This window comes from Bacillus rossius (genome assembly GCF_032445375.1).
Source record: "Bacillus rossius redtenbacheri isolate Brsri chromosome 9 unlocalized genomic scaffold, Brsri_v3 Brsri_v3_scf9_2, whole genome shotgun sequence".
In the NCBI taxonomy this organism is placed as follows: Eukaryota; Metazoa; Arthropoda; class Insecta; order Phasmatodea; family Bacillidae; genus Bacillus; species Bacillus rossius.
The window spans coordinates 8,951,367-8,974,602 of NW_026962013.1; the positions used below are offsets into that span (position 1 = coordinate 8,951,367).

At 36.3% G+C, this 23,236-nt stretch overlaps 1 protein-coding gene across 3 annotated transcripts in view; it reads left to right on the forward strand.

The window, feature by feature from the left end:
* LOC134543103 (ubiquinol-cytochrome-c reductase complex assembly factor 1) overlaps nt 1-23,236 on the forward strand; it is a 26,658-nt gene continuing 3,422 nt past the window's right edge. The window contains exons 1-7 of one of the 3 annotated variants that reach the window (XM_063387906.1): nt 4-218; nt 9,637-9,786; nt 10,173-10,245; nt 11,299-11,465; nt 13,772-13,966; nt 16,399-16,511; nt 18,321-21,924. In XM_063387906.1, the coding sequence (XP_063243976.1) occupies nt 186-218; nt 9,637-9,786; nt 10,173-10,245; nt 11,299-11,465; nt 13,772-13,966; nt 16,399-16,488 (708 nt within the window). In that variant the 5' untranslated portion in view covers nt 4-185 and the 3' untranslated portion in view covers nt 16,489-16,511; nt 18,321-21,924. Of the gene's footprint in view, nt 219-9,636; nt 9,787-10,172; nt 10,246-11,298; nt 11,466-13,771; nt 13,967-16,398; nt 16,678-18,320; nt 21,925-23,236 lie in introns of those variants that run through there. The other 2 variants (XM_063387904.1, XM_063387907.1) reach the window with 2 other exon arrangements.

Genomic DNA, 23,236 nt, shown 5'->3' on the forward strand with positions numbered 1-23,236 from the left:
TTCGCAGATAGCGCCACCGTCGCCACCAGACCCGAGCGGCTCTGCGGTGGTGCGGTGTCTGTGCCGCTGTGAATAATATATAATTTTTTTTGTTTAACGTGATCGTTTCGTTGTTAATCGTTTAATTGTCGAGCGGGGTTCGGGTAAGCCTGTTTCACGCTCGGAGCAATACTTGAACGGGGACAATGAACCGCCTGCGTGCACTGCAACTCATTAAAGTAAGTAACGCTCACTTCTCTCCGTGTCTCCCTGTTGCTTGTCTTGTCCGGCTTTGTCTTTTCAGGTTCCCGTGGTACGTGGGAAAGGTAAGATGATTTATTTCGGTGTCATTGAAACACGTCGTGACGACTAGGTAGAAAAAAAAGGATGACAGTTCAACATTTAGGGCACATCTCTGTATTACTGTTAATTTATAGGATCAACAGAAATTTGCATGAAGTGGCGAATTCGTCAGATCAATAAAGAAAGGCATAGGGTGCACACAAAAGTATGAAACGATTTTTTGAAGAGCAGTCTTGAGAAAGTTATGGGAGTCAAGTTGTATGCAGTTTTAAGCCACCCCCAATTAATTTCAATGTACAATTTTTTTTTAATGTATAAATTATTGTTTATTAAAAAAACGATTAACTAAAGCTAAACAAAATATTAATTAAACTCAAAATATTGTAATGAAGTGGATTTAATGTAAAGGTTTAACAAATAATTTACCTATCCATTTAAGCCAAGCTCCATATTTTTAACATAAGTACCACATACACAGGAATGGCTTTCTGAATTTTATTTTTTAAATTAAATATCATAAACAAGGAAAACTTAATACTATTATTGCATAAGTGTTTCGGGATATGAAAATTTTATCAGGTTTAATTTACGAAATTTGGAATTTCATCTTGCGTTCGCACATCTGAATCAAAGTTTATAACTATCCTTTTCCGATTTTCTCAGCAAGTTTTATTAGTCAAATATTAAGGCTTGTCAATATCTGTTTTTCAATATTTCTATGATTACAATATCATTTTCAAGATTGTTTGCATGGTGCACAATACTTAAGTTACAGTTACATAATCCAGTGAAAATTTAAAAATTGCTTTTGATAAGTAATTAACTTCAGTAGTTTAAACAAAAAAAATTCTTAATTTTGTCTTGATTTGCTTTTATTATTTAATAACAGCAGGCCTGGAAGTAGGTAAGTCTCTTTTCTCTCTATAAGTCACTTAATTTTTAAAATGTATTTTTTGGTCAGTGAATTTCAATTGAAGTCACTTTTGTCACATTTTGCCAGTTATGACATTGCTGCATGTATTACATTAATATATAATTTAATAGGTGTTTAATTTATTCCATTATAATTTTCATTAAATGTCTATTTGGAAAAAAAATGTCAAGTGAAGACCATAACGACGTAACTACTATATCTTAACAACTGATGTAGTTTCTTGTCCGTGATTTTTCATGATTGCTATGTGGTTAAAAACATGTGAACATGTTCTCAATTGCAGTTATAAACCAGTTTTTGCATTTAAAGTGATTAATTATAATTATTGTATAAATACTCATGAGAATACTTGATAGACACTTGCTTCATTTTAATAATTCCTGAATTTCGTGATTACTGAAATCACTCGGATGTTATGGTTAAGATGAATTGGTCACATTTGTATGTGTAAACAAATCAAATAATAATGAATGAATTTTATAAAAATTTCTCTACAGTTCTTTATGTAACTAAATGTAGTTTTTTGAGGGATTAAACTCAGTGATAGTGTTTTTTTTTTCAGTTTAGTAGTTTTTCATAATTAAATTCCCTGAATTTTTATGTTTTAATTCATTTTTTCACATCTCATAATTTTTTTATTTTTAAATTAGACATGCCTTTTCTCTAACAGCGATTATAATAATATGCTTCCAGTATTTACTAGTTTATAATTTACTAAACCACATTTTCTTCATTATTAAAGCCCTTCACAACTACCAAGATTTCCAGAAACCTTTGGGAATAAGAAAATATCTTTACTAGAATTGAAACACATAATTATTTTACAGTAAGATACACCATGAATTAAGTGAAATATAACATGAACTCATTTATGAAATACCTAATTACAAAAAGCTATATTCACAAACTAAATAACATTTTTGCATGCACGCACAATGCCGACAACCACCTAAAAACTGATTTAATGCAAAAACCAAAGAAATTCGTACAACCTTATAAACACGTAAGAAATGTTTTTTTTTTTTTAATTATAATACTGTTTATCAAATCTTCAAATTAAGAAAAAAAATTGTTTGTGGTTTTCACTACAGTGACTTAGGACATGGCAGACGTATACGGCGGAATGAGTGGGACTCACTCAGGGGCATACAGAGGGGGCAGATGGGGGAAATATCCCCCTTCCCAAATCCTAAAAGAAATATCATTCCCACCAACAAATGGAAATAATTTAAAAACAAATAGCGGGAAAGGTAATTCATTTCCCCCTCCCCTTCCAAAATTAAATTCCGTGTATACTCCTGCTCCAAGCTAACATCAAATTTCATTATTATTAATCATTCAAAGTAGAAAGTTATTAAACTAAATGAAGTAAGGCCTGGCTAGCTTCAAATTTAAATCAACTTTTGGCACTAGGCTGACCAATGTTTGGCACCACCTTATATTTCTACTTGTAAATGCTAGATGAGATTTGCCTTATTGAGTTCGCTTTGCTTGAAAGTGTTATCACCACAGATTTTTGTGGCTCAGGTAAAGTCGTCTTCTCGCCTCGAATGTCAGCTCTCTGGTCTCGCCCAACTGGTTCTGCTCACGTTCCTTGTTGCCGTGATAACTGGACTCGCCCCGCGAGTTCCGGGAACGTCCCTCCGTTGCCTGGATGGTTTGACTCGCCTCCTGAGTTTCTGTGATGTCCTTCCATTGCCTGGATGATTGGACTCGCTTCACGAGTACCGTTGACGGTCCAACACTGCCAGGAGTACTGCACTCGACTCGCATGTTGCGGTGGCATCCCTTCGCTCCAGGAGGACGTAACTCTCTCCGCGAGTTATGCTGACGTCTCTCCTCGCTGACTGGGTTCTTTCCTGTCGGATAACAGTGTGTACTCCGTGATGGCGACCCTCACCAACTCCTGACGTTATCTCCATGAGCGCCTTTCTCTTTGTATCTTTGTACCATGCTGCTCCTCGACAGAAGCGTAGACACCTGGTAGGAATTTGCTGCCTCTAGCATGAATCCCGTGTCTTGCCCGGTCAGGATGCCGCTCACCGGTGAGGATCATCTCTTCATCCCCACTTCTCTAGCGCAAGGTCCCAGCTGCCTTGTTGCTTCCTCAGTTGCACTCGCTCGCGTAATGATGAGTGGCAATAGTGTCCTTGTTTCTTCATCGGGAGATGTCTTCTTCTTGCTGGATCCCAGACCGCCCACTATCTCGCCTCAGATACCCAAGCTGCTGGGCAAGTAAACACTCGCTCAAGCCAGGTGCAAACCCAAGACCCACAAGCTGCGTCAGTTCATCAGGACACTGCCTTTGACAGATGCCGGGCTCCCAGATCCTCAGTAATAAAAATTTAATAATTTAAAAACCACAAAAAACACCCGTTTCATTTTTCAAATATAGTTAACCGAATGCTAATGTGCATGTAAAAATTAATTTTCAAGCTAGTGCTCATTGTGGTTGTTGAGTTATGGTATTGAGCGCGAACGAAGGTGCAAAATAGCATAAAATTGTATTCCGTGCTCAGTGTAAAATTTTTGTGATGGAATTTGTTACTTCTCTGTACACATCTACAAAGTATGGAGTATTAGCTTTTATTTGCAAATTAAATGAGCTAGATAGCATGAACATTGTGGGTTTTATAGTAATTTAAGTGTACTGGTAAAGATTGTCGGAGAACATTATTCACTCAAAAACTGAAAGTTTCAAAAATTTCTCATTCTTCCAGTTTTAATTTTAAAATTCTAAAATAATTCACAGTTACTCATGTTATAAGTATGTATGCATAAAAAAAAATTTAAACAAAATCTGTAACCTTGAAGCACATGGCTCTAGGTGTTTTGACATGAAGTGACCCTGTAGTTCAGGAAACAAAGACCAAAAGAAGCACAAAACATCCAAAAAATTGGTTCAAAGCTGAAAGAGTCTACTTTGCTTAATAACATACCAAAAGTTTTATAGCCATCCATTAAAAGATTTCCCATAAATGCAGTTACTACCGTAGACTCTCAATGGGATCTGGTTTAATACCTGAAGCAATATCCTCAATGATAGTGTACAAATTTTTGACAGCAGTTGGAAGAGTAAATGATTTTATAGTAATTCTTTTTCTTGAATTCTCAGGGAGTGTGATACCTAACATTGGGCATGTCGTAAGATTTTACATGTCTCCAATATTCAAACACGGTCTTGACTCCGTATCTCCCTGCTGATTTTGAAATTTAAAATGAAGTTATCTGTTGGCCTCATTGGTGAGTTGATACTACCCAATCTTTATCTTTAAATAAATGAGGCTGTGACATACATGCAATACTTTTTTTTTTGCTACATTGTCAATTGCAGGCTGAAAGAAAATGTAGGTTGTTATTGTCATACAACAGGAGTGTTTTCCTGCTACACTACCATAGTGATGGGAATCGCAGCCTGTGTCAGTTTGCTGTTATTTATCTGTGAACTATTTATTCATAATAACAATAATAATATATATAATTAACATGTAGTTATGCATTACAGATTCAGTGATGCAGAAAACCATTAATGTGCATATATCATTTCAAAAACACTTTCAAATAGTAATTTGTGGATGAATATTAGGATTAAAATCTAATTGTCAATAAAGCACCTGGAAAAAACATGACAATAAGGAAATCCTCACGTATCAATGAAAGATAACCGTGTATTGTACGTATATATGCATTTTAGTAAAAATGATTTAAGTCTTAGGTGTAAAAGTATGTGGAAAATTTTGCAATTGGTAAGTACCAGATTTTTTTTTGTAACAATATTATAACAATTACGAATAAAGTGGTGTAAATTGTGTTTCATTTACTTCAGTTGGTTCACTCATTTCCTGCAGTGTTAGCCAATTGGTGTCACTGTTCATGTGTCTGATACTGCACCACTAGTGGCTGTTACCTGTACGAACTACAGATCTGCATTGGTCAGTTAGTCTTTGGTTTGTTTAAAAATTAATTTTTATGAGCAATATCCATTTTTGCGTATAGTTTTGAATAATCTTTTACCGGGCCACTTTGAAGTTCATTGAAATATCGGAATATAGTGCTGATGGGTAATTGATGTCCTCCAGAGACTGGTCAGCATGGTGGCTAGTGTCCAAGGGAAATATTTATTTAGGAACTGTGCCAACATTTGCGTGTAACTTGGGAAGGTAAACATTTTTGAGCAAAACCATGGTTGAAAACTAACTCACTTCCCCTCATATTATAGTCAAGGTACCGTATCATGTCGAAACACAATATACCATTGAATGCAATCTCTGGATAGTATGAAGTTAAAGGTTTTTCGATGGCTTAGAATGAAAACCTCGTATCTCAATTTTTGGACGAAAATACGTTTTTTATGTTTTTGGCTGGAAAACCTCGTATCTCACAAAATGTTTGGCTGAAAGAAATAAAATGTGCATCCTACTGCTTTCTATCGGGAAAAAAAGAAACCACGTATATCAGTAGCACTCCACATTGTAGAGAGAAAACCTCGTATGTTCGGTATGAGATACAAGGTTTTCATTCTAAGCCATCGACTTGTGAAGTTTGTTTCTATTGTGTGACCTTGATCACTTACTTTTAAGCAATAGAGTGAAATTTTACATAATTTTTCTGATGTACGTATCTTTTTTATTTTGCAAGAGCAGGTATGTTGATTGTAGTTAATCATGTAGTTGTGACCCTGCTGTTTTTAATCAAGTGCCTCGTTACCTCGGGAACGGTGGGAAGATTGTAAAACAAACAAAAACCTGCGTCACCGCCTTCTTCGAAAATGTTTTAGATGGGTGCAGATTGGCTCATGCTGCCAAATTGGCAGGCCCCTGGTACAGCAGTGCCAACGGTGCTTTTACTCGAGTTTTTCATTGGCGTGTTTCCAAACGTGTGTGTGTGTGTCAGCCTAGCTGTCGTAAATGACGGGCAGGATGTAACTGGAGTTACGGCATGGCAGTAACGTTTTGAAATATTGTTGTCGCAGTTATTTCTGATAGTTTAGTGTACTGCTGAGTCACTGCTGTTGTTTTTGAAACACTGGTCTGCCATGGTAGTGGCCTTTATGTTTAGTATTTGTAGAGTTAGCTAAAATTGTCAGTATACTGTTTGTTAATTTATTTATCGACTTATTTTACGTGGCGAAGTTAAGGCATGTCACCCGTCTACCACTTAACTGCAGTCATGTTGTAAAATTAAATGTAATGTTATAATAAAACACATATACATAACTAAGCTAACGTAAATGAATAAACCAATTACTAGCAAGTAATTAATTGTGATTCATGCCTATTAAACTACATATTACTGATATCATGATTGATACTTTTTTTTAAAATAGTAAACACAGGACAGTAATATATTTAACAAAAAATTTAAAATTAAATTCATGTCAAATACATTGTAAACTAAAAATATTCACATTCTACTTAAGATGAAAAATATTAATCTATACCAACAATTTAAATATTAACACACACCCACACACCCATATCCACACACCAACCCACCAACCCACCCCCTTGTACCAAGCTCATAAAAATAAGTATCACATCCACTACTTATTCCATTTTGTAATATTTTATTGTTTGTTGAGATATATTATAACAGACTTCAGATATAATTTCAGTTATCTTCACTAATAAAATATTGTATTACAATAGTGTTTAGATTAACCGAGTTAATGTAGACAATGGCATCCTCAGATAAGCCAAATCTCTGATAACATGAATATAATAAGTAAACCATCTTGTTTTTCATTTGGCCCTGTGGTATTGATTTTAGGGGTGATGTTTTTTACAGCTTTCACGTCACTCCATGTAAGTCAGATCATTTTCTAGGGGCCTCAAGCAAATGTTTCAACAGTCTTTGCTGGTAATGGCATTGCAGGTTGGCTTGAATAATGTGGAACCTTTGTTAATCGAGACGCTACTGTACGACCACGGTGTTTTGCTCACAATTCCTTTACCAGGCAAGGCAAGTTCTGCAGCAAAACACTGATGCATCATTAGTCCAGTGGTTAGAGCTAGCTCGTGAACCAAGGGTCCAGGTTTGATTCCTGAAGGTTCTGGACTGGGTGTAGTGTATTTCTGTCACCACATTGCAGGAAGGCAATAGTGAACCATCGCAGAATCAATCTCACCTAGTAGGACTCAGTCACGCCATGGTCATATCTCCATGATGGTGGCCTGGGATTTAAAACAACTGCTGGGTAATATTTATTTTCCAGCTTGTGGATATTTGGCATAGTAGAATAGTAGTCCACTAAATAAAAAAATTTTGCTTAAACGTGACTTCTCAGTAGAGAATAATAAGTCACAATCTGTAGCTATTGGTGTGTAAAAAGTTTTTTTTTTTATTAAAGAAGCATTAGAATGTGCAAGTCATTTAATATCCACAAACAGTATAATTTTCTCCAGAAGATGTGGCAGTAAACACACACACAGTATCATCCAGAGGAAAGAAGAAACTTTATGCATTTTGTAATTTTGAATTTAGTTGAAGAAAAACAGCACACACAGCTTTCCCAGTAATACAAGTTACCCTTGAAAAAGTATTTTCGGAAAAGGGGAAGGGGGGCAATGTATTAGGAACAAACCTAATGAGTTACTGGTTCCTTTCATTAATGGCTTTGGAGCATTAGGTCAAGTACAATCAGTCATATTATGTAATCAGGAACACACTACGACTCTTGTCAGCTGTCTCTCTTAGCGTGCGTTGATAATTTATGCTACATCTTTCAGTGCCTTTAAGGAGGCAGGAGAATATTAGGATGTTTTTATAGTGTTGCTGTGTGTGGCATATTTCAATATGGGTTTCAAACATGTGAGTACTTAAGTCCAGTAACAGTTGACTTGAATTTTAATTTTTAGGTTCAGTATATGCTTAAAACTTTACAGTAAGATAGAAGTATGGTTATAATAGATATACTGTTTTTTTTTTAACTTTGAGCTTTATAGTTCCCTTGTAAAAAAATTTTTTTTTTTGTTTGATGTGTGGCTAGCTTGGTCACCTTCCCAGAAATGGAATGTGGTGGCATGAGCGTGTGAAGTTTGCAGGCGTGGCGAGGCCCGGCCAGAATTAGCCTTTATGATCAACACGCAGGAAATGTGTATGTTATGAGCAGCAGGCGAGCACTCCCTACCCGCTGTATACTCTCGGCTGGCATTCTCCTAAACAGTCCGTGATGTAACTGCCTGCTGACAGGCCGCAGTGCGGGAAGCTATTCTCGGAGCTCTTGTTGTATACACTGCAGCGCCCGCCGACCGCCGCCGCCCGCTAGGCCGGACCCTCCTAACCAGTTCCCGCCGTCCTCGCGGCCGGGGCAGTTTCGCTCGCCGCTGACGACTCACAGGTCGGGCCACACCACACGGAAGTGGGCTGCGCATTACGGGGGGTTCTGTTTATCAACTCGGCCGGGAGGGGGGAGGTGTTTGTGGGGGAGCGGTTGGCAGCATCGCCTGTTCGGGAGCTCTGCGCCCGTCCGTGCAGAACAGCACGGCTGGCCGTGGTGGGCGGAGCGAAATGTGAGCACCAGATTGCATGGTTAATTACATACTTTCTGAACATTCTTTAATGTTCAAGAATTTATTAATAACGTGTTTCAGTCTTGTATTAGAAATCTGCTTCTTATCTGAGATTCTGTGTAAACTGAACTCCTATGCCTATATATTTTAAGTCTGTTTTTTTTATTTGAAATGACTTGGATGTTTGTTTTTTAATGCCGAATAGACTTTTTTTGATGTCGTAGTGTTACTAACTTTGTCGCAGTAAAACAATTTTGGAAGTTATAACATCTCTTTGCTGCATTCCAACTCCACCTCAACATTAGTTATTTAATTATTACAAAGACCTCTGCGTGAAACTATATGTCGATGACAATGTGATGTAGCCCAAATTCAATGTACTTTTCCAATGTGTTGTAGTATAAATTTGGTGCTGTCATCCTTGTTGTGTTGTTAGATTTAAACGTATAAACATTTGGTGTGCATTTGAAGAATGTCCCTAAATAGCTTGTATTCAATTAGGTCTCTCATTTTTTTTTTACTGGATTAGAATAACTACAGCCAATCGGTTGTGTTTTAATTTTATTTTTATTTTTATGTAAGAATATATTTCTTATAAGACACCGACAAATTTATTGAAATTTTTTATTTAGTAGGATACATTTTCAAGGATGTGCTCCTAATATCCTATGAAATTCCCTATATGTGATTGCCTGGTGTGTGATCATGGGTTTTTCACAAAGTTCATGACAATTGCGTATCCCCGAATCATTGCTAATTTTTTGAATTGTGAATTAAAGGAAATGTAAACAAATAAAATATTCAAGGCAATAACTTGAGACTTTGCGAGTTCTTGCGTTGCTTTTAATTTCTTAAAATCGCGCCGCAGTCGGTTCGAATGAACGGTTGGCGCTTGCTCGCTTGTTCCAGGGCGGTGCCCTCGTCCGGCCGTGTCTCGCGGCGACGCAGGTTTTCGCAGCGCGAACGCTGCGCTTCACGGCCGCCCTGCAGAAGGAGCGGGACGCTGGCTTCCTCAAGAGGTTGTCGAGGCGGATGGGGTGGCTGGACCACTCCAGGAGCGTGAGTGCCGCAGATACACTTCGCTAAATATAGGCTGCTTAGCTCAGCGCCCTCTTATACACCCGCCCGCCGCCGCGCCGGGGGGAGAGAGAGTGTCTCTCCAGGCGGCGGGTCGGAAGCTGCTGTGGGGCTCCGAGCACGGGATATCCAGAACACTGCCCGTTGGGATCACCTCACGTTAAACATTTTCTTTATTGTCTCACAATTCAACAGTTAATTTATTTTTAAAAATATCATAATGCAAAATATTAATATATGTGCTTAGTATTACCAATTCCTCCTCCTCTCCCCCTACACCCCCGGTACCCATACTGATATTTCATTTTTATTTCCCAAGCCATAGTAGTCGAGCAGAAAACTCTGTAACTTATTTTTTGTGGTTGCAGATTCTCAGAATGTCTGGATATCTGCTGTATGAAAATGTAGCCGACAAGGTGGACTATGCTAGATTTTTTAAGGGTGAGTAGGCTACATATTAAAAATTAGTGCATTCTACTATGAATTTATTTATCATTAGCTGCATTGTATATTTTAAGTTTTATTTATATATTTATTTATTTCAAATACTTCTGGCTGTTAAATTATATTATTAAATGAGATTTCTTTGTGATTTGTTTGAAACATTTTATTGGTGAATATTTGAGATTTTAGTGGTGGATGTGAATAGATAATTTTTCATGTGGGTCACTACTTTAAACTAAAATTTGTTAGACTGAAATTTATAAATTTACTATAGATCTAATTTAATTTTTTTGCAATATTTTTTTCTTTCCTTGAAGGTGCTGCTGGTTTTGTTGTTGCTAGATTTATTTTTGTGTTTTATTAGTACATACTCCTACGTTCATATACCTGATAAATGTAATAGCTTGTAACAAAATATTCATAGTGTTGGTGGTGTAGATAGTTGAGGTAACTTTTTGATATGGACCAATCAGTGATGGTTTAGATCCACCATAAGTCTTGAGAGCCCAGTGTCACCAAGGGGTCGCACTTACATAACTACACTACGTTAAACCCATTTCAGTAACATTTGTATACACACACACGCATATATATTTATATATATGTATGTGTGTGTTGGTATATATCATATGACGTTGATGAACTCTGAACACCATTTGATCACCATGAAAGTTGGCACCTTTGAGTGTGGAGAAGGTATTTATGCTATCTACTTTGCTATAACTAGCCACTAGATGGCGCTGCTGTACATCAACTTCTATACCATTCAAACGATCGCCATGAAAATTGGTATATTGTAATTTTTTGCTGCTATTAATTCTTGATAACAAAAAATAGTGATTGTGATTGGTATTTGGTGAGTGAGTTTGAAATGTAATATCATTTCAAACGCTTTATAGATTCTAGATTACATACAAACCATTGACTTCATACATATATTGATAAATAATTAAACGCTGGCAGGATAACGTCTGCCGAGCTCTGCTGGTGTAGTTATGAATGCAGTCTGGAGACTCGGCAGAAGGCATGCCCACCTCTGTCTGCCTGCAGAGTTCGACATGCCGGACACTTTCCTGTCGTGGTTCGTGATCACGGAGCTGCACTTGTGGATGCTGATGGTGCGCATGACAGCGGAGGGGAAGGAAGGGGAGTTTGTCCGCAACTGCATGCTGAACGCCCTGTGGGACGATGCGACCGTCCGGGCAAAGAAACTAGAGGTGGGCGCTACGTTGAACTGTCTCGGGAGTGCTTCTGGGAATGTTCTAAAATATTTTCTTTAAATTATTCATGCAGTGGGAAAATTTTTTGATGCAATAAAATTTCTTTAACATACGCCATTGCAGTTTTGCACTGTTTGTCATGTCTGATATTTAAGTTGGAACGTGTTCGTCGTCGTGTTCTCCGTAATATCTGTTTGAGGTTCATCGTTGGGTTTATCTGTTTGACATTGGATTTTATTAGGCTCTTTCTCTGGGTTAATGTTTTCCTTTTTTGATTCTTATTTTGTATTTATGATTTTTTTTTTCCATGACAAACAGTGCAAAACTGCAATGGCATATGTCCAAGAAATTGTAATAATCTAAAATATTTTTATTTATTATCCATAAAAAAAAACATTTTAGGGGTTGGATTCTTAACTAGCTGCTTAAGGCTGTGTATCATGTTGATTTTTATTTTTTGTTTTTTTTTTTTAATTATCTTTTATAAGGGCTATTTCTTGAAATTTAACTTGATACCGCACTTATATTTGTTTTTCAACGAATATTTTCAACGGATATCCATTTAGTGTAATGTCAAGGGTGTGAAAAGATGCACAAATGTTTGTAATTATCATTACTTGCATTATTTTTATGTATTGAAAATATTTGTGGCAGAAAAATAAATGCTAGGAAAGTATTTAGTTAAAATTTCAGAAATAGCCCTTAATTGAAAGTAATGATGAAAATTTTAAAAAAAATATATTAACATGGTGTGTAAGACTATGCAGCATACTTGGGTGTGAATGGCATTCCAAGTTACCCCAGCATTTCAGTTAAGGAAATGTTTTTGCTGTCTGGTAATCAGTGTTACGCCTCACATTATTTTAATGACTTGTGCTTTCTGTATCCTTAGTCATTGGTTTAGAATCTACGACTCAGGAATGTCCATTTTAAAGGGCTAGTGGCAGATATAAACATTATTTTTTTAAATTTTAGTATCCAAGTCCAAATTCTTACCTTACTTCATCATGACATACGTTCATTTATATCTCATCACATATCTAACCTGCCTCTCATTTTTCAGTGTGTATAAATCTTAATTTTCATCAGTGCTTTTCCTTTGTTTGGAACTACAGAAACAATAGCTTTTGTGGGCGGTACAGTGGATATCATCCGTATTTATTACCTTTGATAATTCATTTTGTAATTGTTCCAACCACAAAAAATACTTCTTTCATAGTATTGATGTGACCAACCAGGGTTAATGTTAAGAAGGTAACCTCTCTCATTTCATCTACTTTTTAATAAAGGAAAATGTGCCCTACATATCTGATGGGAAGCCAGTCTCTTAAAACATACTTATCACAAAGAGGCATACTTAATATTCCATCAATAGACGAGTTGGCATAGTCTTTTTGCCGTGTGTGTGTGTGTGTGTGAATGTATGAGATTCATTACTCAATAGTATACATAATGGTGCTCACAATAATCCTATGATTTATTTTCTTCAGTGTGCACATAGTATGTACTACATTAATTACCTTAATGAATTTTTAACAAAGGTAAAGTATTGTTCAGAGGTAATGATTTTTGGCTTCCGGCTGTTTTGGTAAGACGCTAGCTGTATGTGTATTTTCCGAAAACCTTAGTTTAATTGCACTGTTTTTCCTTTTACTTGCCCTTGAGGTGCCGGTCGTGAATGCTGAACGGCAGTAAAGCTCAAGGTGGACTTGAAAATGTCGCTGCGATACTCAAATCTGGTTTCACATTTCAGTTTCAAGATAGCCAAGAAAGATTTCAAGTGTTAATGCAGTGGAAGATTAGTAGAAGGCTGCTATGTAGTGTTAAGATTCATGTTTGTTGTTGGTATGAAAGTTGGCTACTCTGTATCGTTAGAAGTTCTCAAGACTTTGAATGGAAAATGAATTTGTTACATGTAATGCAAGTGTGTATATTACTTTTTTTGGTGTTCTCAGATATTACACTTCTGCATTTCATTCCACCTATCTGTTGCTACCTTTAATACTAATTATAGATCCTTTCCCATCCCCCCTCCCCCCGTGGTACCTTAAAGTGTTAAAAAAAGTTTCTTCTGTATAGGTTATTTGATCTATGTTATTTAGGAATGGTATTAAAATAATGTTAAAGTTTTTATAAAAAGACTGCATGTTAAGCTGTGGCTAGAAATTACAGTGCCTGTTTTTGATTAATAATAGTACATTATTTGGGAGCAAAGAAACATTTTGTGAAGGTAATATGTTTGTGTTCACCAGTGGTGTGGCTCTGGTAAGTTTTTGTGAGGATGGTGTTGGTTTTGGGCACAGCAAGGGAGCCCAGCGGGAGTGCGGGAGCAGCTGAACGTCCTGTCGGAGGAGTTCCACGCGTCGCTGTTCGGCTACGATGAGGGCCTGCTGAGCGGGGACCGGGTGCTGGCCGGCGCGCTCTGGCGGAGGTTCTTCCAGCTCCAGTGCCGCCACCCGCTCCACCTCGAGAGCCTGGTGCAGTTCGTCCGCCAGCAGGCGAGTCCCTGCTCGGTCGTGCCGCGTTGTTCGTCACTACCCTTTCAGGGCCCATGAATGTCTAACCTTGCATTTGTCGTTCTCTCAAATATTCATAACATATGTACAATAATGTGTAGAGGTGCACTCTCGCCTCCCGCCAAGGTGCCCGAGATTCAATTCTCCCCCCCCCCCTCCCCCACCCAGGGGTCGAACTCGGATTTACGCAAGCGGGGAATGTGGCACGTGGATTTTTTTTTTTTTTTTTTTCAGGATACTCCCGTTTCCCCCACCAGTTCATTCCATTTGCTGCTCCGTACCCAATCTCAACTCATCTCACCTCACTCATTCTCCAGCCTGGCCGGAACAAAAGGTCTGTGGTTCCTCGGGGAATGTCAGCCCCGTTCCATCCATGCAGACCCTGCCTCAGGTGGGAAGCTACACATCAATATTCATTCAATAAGTGTAGTATAGCGGGTGTAAAAAGTCCTGAAAAATTTTTGGTATTTATCATTTTTGTGCGATTTTTGACACCCATTATTTTACACTTAGTGAATATCTGTTGAAAATATTTGTTCAGAACAACACATGAAATGGAGGTATTGCATTAAAATGTTAGAAATAGCCCTTAAGTAATAGAAATGATGAGAAAATTTCAAAAATAAACATGGCGTTTGAGACCGAGCCGTACGATTCTTGCCAAGTGCTTCATTTCCGTCAAGGAGTTAAAATATGAAACTACTTGTCGTAATCGTGGGCATTTTCTACAGACTTTCCACTACACAAGCATTGCAGTTTGGTTTTTGTTGCTAGCTTAATCTACATATAATATATTGTGTGTAAAATTTGTCAAATCTTAATTAAAATTTTGTGGTATTCCACTATAATATCACCCTCTGTGTTTGTACATTTGGGTAATGCATACAAAATTTCTTCCATGCAACATTTTTTAAAAGTGTTAGGGTGTCCCTTAATTAAGTTAACTGCAGTACTGAAGTGTGCCATGTGAAAATTGGTCTGTAGCTCACATAATTTACAGTGCACTTTTACTTTCCTCCCATTACTATGTGGAATCATAGAAGAGCAGATGTAAAAGAGAATGTTTCAATGCAGTAGAGTGTTAGTTCAGGGGTTGTTAATGAGGGGCTCAACTGTTTAAGTTAATTACTTTTTGTACTGGCCATTTGTTTACTTTATAGTATAATTGGAATTAGTTATTTTTCAGGAATAAATATGTTTTCAAAACTTTTTTTTCTAAATTTCATCTCAGATCTGCAGCTTGCTTTGTGTGCAGGGTCTTTTTTTCCATCCTGCTTTAAATTTCAATGTTGGTTGCGGTAGTTGATGGCTGGAGCGTGTCATGCCCCTAAAGGGGGGAAAAAAAGAAAAAAGAGTTTTGTGTGGGATGAAAATGCCAGTCTGTGCTGGTAACTGTTTTTTATTTGTTCCTGCGCTGTGCCCCACGGCCAGCGAGAGGAGCGGTAAGTGGCCCATGCCCCCTCCTCCCTCCTCCCTCCTCCCCCATGCTCTCGAAGGGGGCGGGGAAAGGGGTCAGGTCGTGTTTCGAATGACTGGTCGTGGACTCTTTGTCCAGGGCTCTCTGTGGGATGTGCGCATGGATAGCTGGGTGGGAGGGGGAGGGGAGCGGAGGCGGGCATCCTCACGCCCTCCCTCTTTTTTTTTTGCTTCTTAACCTCCTTCTCTCTTTCCGCCATTTTTTTCCCCCTCTGCTCCTTCTTAGGCGTGAGTCAGAAGGAAGCAGAGCAAGAGAAGCTGCTCTTCCCTGCAGCAGCACCAGTTTCTGAGATGACTCCCAAGGTCACCCTCGCCCCGCTCTCTCTCTCTCCCTCTCTCTCACGCCATTGTTCCTGTTGCCCCTCCCCCTTCTCCCCCTTTCCCCCCCCCTCCGCGACGTGCATCATTCCCTCTCTCTCTCTCTCTCTCTCTCTGCCCTCTTCCTCCTTCCTTCCCCCTGCCCGCCCTGGAAGCTTCCAAGGTCAGCGGCCAACAGCGCACTCCCACGCATAAAGCCATTAAATCACCTGCCTTTTTTAACTGTGTCGGTTTAAGTGACCAGCTCCCACGGATCTGCGGGCTCGGGCGGTCATTTAGTCGGGTCTTCCTCTCCGGAGTGGTGCTCTCTGTGCGTGTGTGCGCAGAAGTGTCGTGCAATTTTTGTTTGTTTTCGATTGTCGTTGTGAGAAAAGGGGTTTTGAAGTGAAAACTGTTATTCTATTTTATTTTGAATTTTTTTTTTTTTAAGTTTTTTGTTTAACTGTGTTGAGGTATTCTTACTAGTGGCATAGACATATGCATAATACTTTTACAAATTTTTAGGAAAAATTACAAGAAACTGGAAAATAAAACTAAAAGATTGTATTTTCCCAAAGGTAGGTTATTAAATATCACAGCTGTGTTCCTAACATGAATAATAACTTATTCTCCTCTGTTAGGTAAAACTTCTAGATGGAGTGACAAGAGAGGAGATTCTTCTTCGTCCCGATATCAGGTGGATTGCCTTTCAAAAGCCATCCCAAATGTGATGGATTGCCCGTGCCAACATTGTGTAAGCAGTATTAGTGAACTACTTAGCAATGTTCATTTAAATTATTTTTGATGAAGTTTTTAGAATTATTTATATTGTCATTTGTATAAAAAAATATTGTTTTTTAAGTTGCCCGCTATGATTTATTTTGTACAGTCTAATGTATTAAATGTCACATTTTTATTTATTATGTTTAGTTGTGTGTGAAAATTTTTTATGATTCTCTAAAGCTAAACTAACTCTTAACTGCAATACATAAGGTTCAAACCACATCTTCGTCAAAAACAAGCATGATTTTACAGTACCTGTACAGAATAAATTATAATTAGAAATTACATAGTACAGTGGAACCCTGTTATAACGTTTCTCAAGGTAAAAAACGAAAAGACATTGTAAGTAGGAAAATAATAGCAGGAAATATCAAATTAACACTTGTCGGTGTTTGAACTTTGTAACAGTGGACTACTAATGAGTATTTTCAATACTCGAATTTGCTTAAAACCAAGCCAACAATTTTTTTCAACACTGCCGCATTCCTGTAAAATTGTCTCACTTTAACAACACGGGTCTTTTTGTGGATTCCTTTCTACGAATCAAAAAAAAATGGCTTTGTGCTATTACAGATTGATTAGCCAATTAAAATATTGTACCTGGATATATATACACCACATTAGCCAGCACTAACGTGTAACTTTAGTGTTCTGGAATTATGTTTTGTTTTTGCATACATTTCTATTTATGGTATAACAATGCAATGATTGTGAACAAAAAGATGTAGGTAAATTGTAAAGTAAACAGTTCGTGTTGAACTTCACAGTTGGATAAGTGTTGGAATAGTTAGGTTTTTAAATTTATTATTTTTTTATTTATTGAATTTTACAAGTACAAAGCAAACGTTTTAAGCAGAAAATATATAATTCATGAAATGTTATACACATTGTCCATACTTAGTTTTTATGGGGAACATTTTTGGCACCTAAAAAATATAAGCAGGAAAATATGTCAGGATTCTACTAACATTTTGTGCATTTTTACCGATTGTTGTTAACCATTGTCTCACCTACAAAAAAATATCACCTACAAAAAAATTTTTTCATCATTCATAAACTTTACCTCTGCTTTATTTTACAAAAGTAGACCATCTAATCAGAAAATGTCTTTTATTGCTGATTGTACTTGGACTATCCAAAATAATGGCTGGTCCTAATGATGTTATAGGTTCATATATTTTGCTCCTAATTGACATTTCCATTCCTTCTAAAACATTTGTACGTAGTGTTTCAGTAATTGCCTGGCAATGTTATTTTCTAATTATCTGTGTTTATTTTCTCCTTAAGAACTGAACTTTGACTTCAATTTTGAATATTACGAGTTGAAACATTCAAACTTGACTTCAAAAAAGAAATTCCTGACACCATTAAAACATGACATTTCTACAAATTAAAGTAGAATTTAGCATACACAAATATAGATCTTATTAATTGGTCTTCTCTTAAAATGTATACATGAACCTAATGTGTTACCGAAGTGATAATGGTTACTATAACAAGTAATAATAGTTACAGAGTGAACTCAAGGAATTGCATACCCAAACCTCCATAAAACAAGAGTTCTAATGATGATCTCTTCTGGATGTTATTAATTGTAAAGGAAAGTACCTGTTTTTTTGTAATTAGGTGTGGATTTTTTTTATATGTTTGTATGTTGCAAATGTTGTTGGAACTACTTTGGTTTAAAAATATTCTGTGTGTCCTTTCAGTTAGAGAATGGAGGCCTTGGTCTGTATATGTGTGACTAGAAGAGGGGCCAGGATCGTATTCTTTTCCTTAGGAAGAAGAAAGGCTTCCGCAAACTTTGGCGGGCGAGCAACAGACGTTTTCTCTACCGCCTGAATCTTTGTCTCAACCTGTGTGAAGGCAAGGTGAGCAAAGTTTCAGGTGTGTGAGTGGAACTGTCAGTCTGCGCACGGCAGCTGAAGGAAGAGCTCCGTGCAGCACCGAAGCCAAGGTTGCACAGTCGTGACTCGAGGGAAAGGAGATCGTCACTCCATTTGATCGTCCAGCAAATCTGGTTATGTGTTGGGTTTTCATTTATACATACCGCACACCCCCGATTATCCGGTTTGCAGATTAACCATGCCTTATTTCACTTTCATAAACCATTAGAGCAAAAATAATTTTTGACTTTTTATTTCTGTCCGCGCAAAACGGCAACTTGTGTAGCATTAAACGCAATGCAATGAATTAGTAATGCAACAAATTAATAATGTGACCAAACATCATCTTGTTTTTCCTCAGTAGCTTGAAATATTTTTTTTTTTAAATATATACTATGTGTGTGTGTCAGTCATTGAAATTTAAACTACACTTTAATAACTATGACACTATGAGATATCTTTCTGTACGTGTCTCAATGACCAAAATGCCCGGTAAGGTAAAGTATTACTGATCTAACATTACTGTTCAGGCAATATAATCACTTAACTGAAATGAGCGCCAAATTAATTTAGTTGTATCTACCGAAATCTTCCAAATGAATAATACAATATTAAAAGTAAAATATTTCAAGAAAAATAATGAAATGTTAAGCAATTTACAACTAACTAATTAATTAGTTGTATCGAAAATTAATGGTTGATACTTAAATAATACGAAAATTAAAAAATAAAATTAATTTGCCAAACAGTAATCAACCTCAGTAAACAAAACTAGCTCATTTAAAATACAATAGCACTAAGACTAATTAAACAATAATTGTCAGGACTTCTGAGGGAAAATACTAAGTTTATTAGGAATAGTTGTGCAATATACGAAGTTAATCAAAGTTAAATTTAAATTAGGAATTATACAAACTTAAACAGAAATCAATGATAATATGAAGAATTTTGGATACAACTAACCTATTTCTCAATATTAATCTATTTCTAACTAAACACACATATACCTGAAGCAACAACACATCATCACCATACATACATTTGTATAAATATCCAATTAATACAAAATCTTCAAAATATTAATTTCTGTAGTCTTTCATAGCAGTGAACAGAAGCTGATGAACTTGAAGAATAATGATTCAGTCCTGTAGTAGTATACATTAGAGTTATTTTAAAAGCAGCGAATCTTCATCTAGCTAATGTTTTTTTTACAAGTTTTAAATTCACATTCTTCAATCTTTATCCGTAGGGTTGTGCGATTCCATGATTTTCAGTTCGATTCGATTCCGATTCGATTCTCACCACAAGAGTTGAAATTCGATTCCGATTTCGATTCTTTGGGTAACTTTATCTACATAGTCATTAGTCTGGTAGGACTAACCAAAAAAAAATTGCATTTATTTTGAACCATATGTATTTAACTTAAATGAATAAGAAATACAATTCTGGAAGATGACTGCGGCCCTTAAACTTGCCACAATTTTCATCCATTACTTATTTAATCACTTCACCATTGTTTAAAGATGTCAAATGTTACCAACGGTAAAGTCAGCTGCCTCACTGGAGTCACTGAGATAGTGCGATGCGTGCTGCGCTAAGAAGTATAATTTATTAATTAACCTACATTTGCACATATGACGTATGCAGCATGGCCTAGCCAGTAGGTTAATTTAAATTAAAACCAATAAGTAACATATATTTCTTTGTTTTTTTCAACAAGATCTGTTCCCCTAAAAACGGAAAAAATACGTAAATATTATTAATTTATTAACTTCACGAAGTTAAACCACATAACAATGATCAGCTTTAATTAAGTTTTGTAAAAGGCAAAAGCATAAACAGTAAACAGTACTTCGATACTGACAGAATGTTACGATTCAGTGATTCGATTCCTTTGTGTCTCGGCACGCGCGATCTATGATAAATGGTGGCCTGTCACGGTAGCCTACAACTCACGTAGTTTCGGTTCCCTACCACGTTCGTGCAACTTCGGATTTCTCTCAAAAATTGAAATTAAAAAAAAATCGAAGGGTTAGGTTAGGTTATGTTAGGTCAGTCACAACATGCTTTTTTTCATTGGAAACTTCTGATTTAGCGGCTGAAGTGGCGTTAAACCCAAAATGCAAAACTTCGGAAATCTTCGGAAATTCTTGCAGGGAACCGAAACTATGTGAGTTGTAGGCTTCCCGGCGTGTCAACTGGTCTATACGTCCGGCACCGCTAAAATATTTTTATGTCGTGAATGTTTTAATGTTGGTTATTCTGCTAACAGAAGACTGTTACTGAATGGCGATCTTTGTAAATGTATGGTTGAACAAGGAACTATTTTAACTGTTAACAGAAAATTGTGCGTTGATGGTTGTAAAATTCATTTTTAATATGTGTTATTTATTTTTCAAAACAAATAAACCAACATTTTTTTCCCGTGCAACGTGAGAAATGGTCATGAGTAATATGCCGTAAGTAGGCAGAAATAAAAATGTTTGAGCAGATTGTTAAACTATTTCATAAACAAGCAGTTTTCGTAAATGATATATGTGCTTTTAAATCATATACTTTAGTAATTGATATTGAATACTAGTCTATATATATATTTTTTTTAAATTTTTATCGTGAATATTAGTAATCGAATTTATGTTTATAAACTTTGTCAGGTATTTATGTAAGCGAGATTTGGTTTTACTTCTTTATGAATTTTTACAATGTACATGCAGAGCTAAACAAAAATTGACAGGATGAAAAAAATGTTCATACAAATAAAAACATTTATTTGTAATTATTAGTAATATAAATTGTTTATAAACTATTTAAAGTGTATTTATATAGGTAAGGTTATGTTCCTGTATGTATAATTTATTTGCATTATAAATTATTACATTATTATTTCATTATTTGATGAATAATCATTCAGCATATTTTGTGATTTTCATTATTAAAATATCTTGATTATTTTACTAAATGAAATAATTTATTTTATACACATGTTTATCTTAATATTGAATACTGAGTATTTATTTAATTTTTTGATTTGATGGAATTTATACTTTACAAACTGTATTTATAATATCACTCCAGATCTTTCATTATCTTATTTTTATTAATTATTGCATGCAAAATTAAAGTTAGTGTTTACTATGCAAAGTATAACTTCTAACGCGCATCCATACGTACGCTCAAATTTTATTTTATTTTCTTCCCTAACTGCAAGTCTTTGTGAGAGGTGGAGGAAAACTTCATAGCTTTTTAATAACCATTTATTGGTTGGGAAGACCCTTTTGTAATAAATTATTTTTTTTTATACCTCATGTTTTGAAGATATTGTATTTTAAAACGAGTGTGTGTTAATAAAAGCATCCAAATAGGAAATATTTTTTAAAGTTTATTTACTTATTCTCAAGAAGCTGCTAAAAATATTGCAAACTGTATGTGTGTGTAAAGAATATAAGACTTTATGCAAGAAAGTGTAAAATGAAGAGGTATATGCTAAGTGTAAAATGGATATTTCCATGTTTGGTTTTTTCTATGATTGTATTTATTAAAACTAATACACACATATATATGTGTGTGTATATATATGTATATGCATATACACACACACACACATATATATATATATATATATATATATATATATATATATATATATATATATATATATATATATATATATATATATATATATATATATATATATATTGAGATCTTAAAACTCACATTAATGTACCAGTATGTAAGTATAATTTAGTATAAGTTGGCCTTCTAGAAAGTTACATTAGTTTTCCTTCTTAGATTATTGAATGCGTGTTTTAGATAAACTAAACATTATTGTTTTAACAAACATTCGGAATTCTGGGCTTGTGTTTGTGAACGTAGGATTTTTGTTCTCAGATTTTTTTACCATAGGATTGTCAGCTTGGAAGGATAGTATTATGGTTTTTATGTGTAGGTACTCCTTGTAGCATTAAAATTTATGTTGCTTTGTAGTAATATTTAATTTTATATTGGTGCTTGGATGTGCTGTGTTAAAAAAAAAACATGAATTACAGTAAAAACACACACTGTTTTAAACTATCCAAAACAATTCACCCGTGAAAGAAATGGCAGTAAAATATGTGTGAAATACGTTATAACTTTTCTCAACGAAAGAAAAGAAAAAAACAAACAAAATCTTTGTGGAAGGTAAGTATTGATTTTTTTTTAGTGTATAATCAAGGAGAAAGGCAGGGACATTTAATGATCAGCAACCTTCCAGTTAAAAAAACATCAAACTGCAATGTTTGATTCCTCAAAAATAATGGTAACATTTTCCGTTTGTTAACAATGTCGCGTGACCACGCCACAATCAAAGGGCACCGACATCGGTTCCCCCGCTGCAACGCCTTGTGTGTGCACGGGATCTTGCAGGTGCCTGGAGGCAGGCAACCCATCACACCGTTACCTGACACCTCGCACTGCCCCCGGCAGATCACTGGCTTCACGCCTTGGCAGGGAAATTAACTCTCGTTTCTGACTGAGCTGTCTCTCTTCGCCGGGGTCCCGCCGATGCCGAGGCAGGGGCAGGTAACACGGCTTGGTGACACAGCAGTGGGGTGGTTCCTCAGAGGCTGGAGTACACGCTCGCGCCTGAAGAGGCGGGCCCTGGTAGGCCAGGCGTCGGCAGCCACCAGCTACCTGTCAAGACCCCTCTCTCTTGCTTCTACCCTGCCCGGCCTTATGCCCTACTGCAGTGGAGGGTGCATGCATACTTGCCAACTTGTACCATTTACCCATAAAATACACTAAACATTGTGTATTGTATGATTGTACAGCC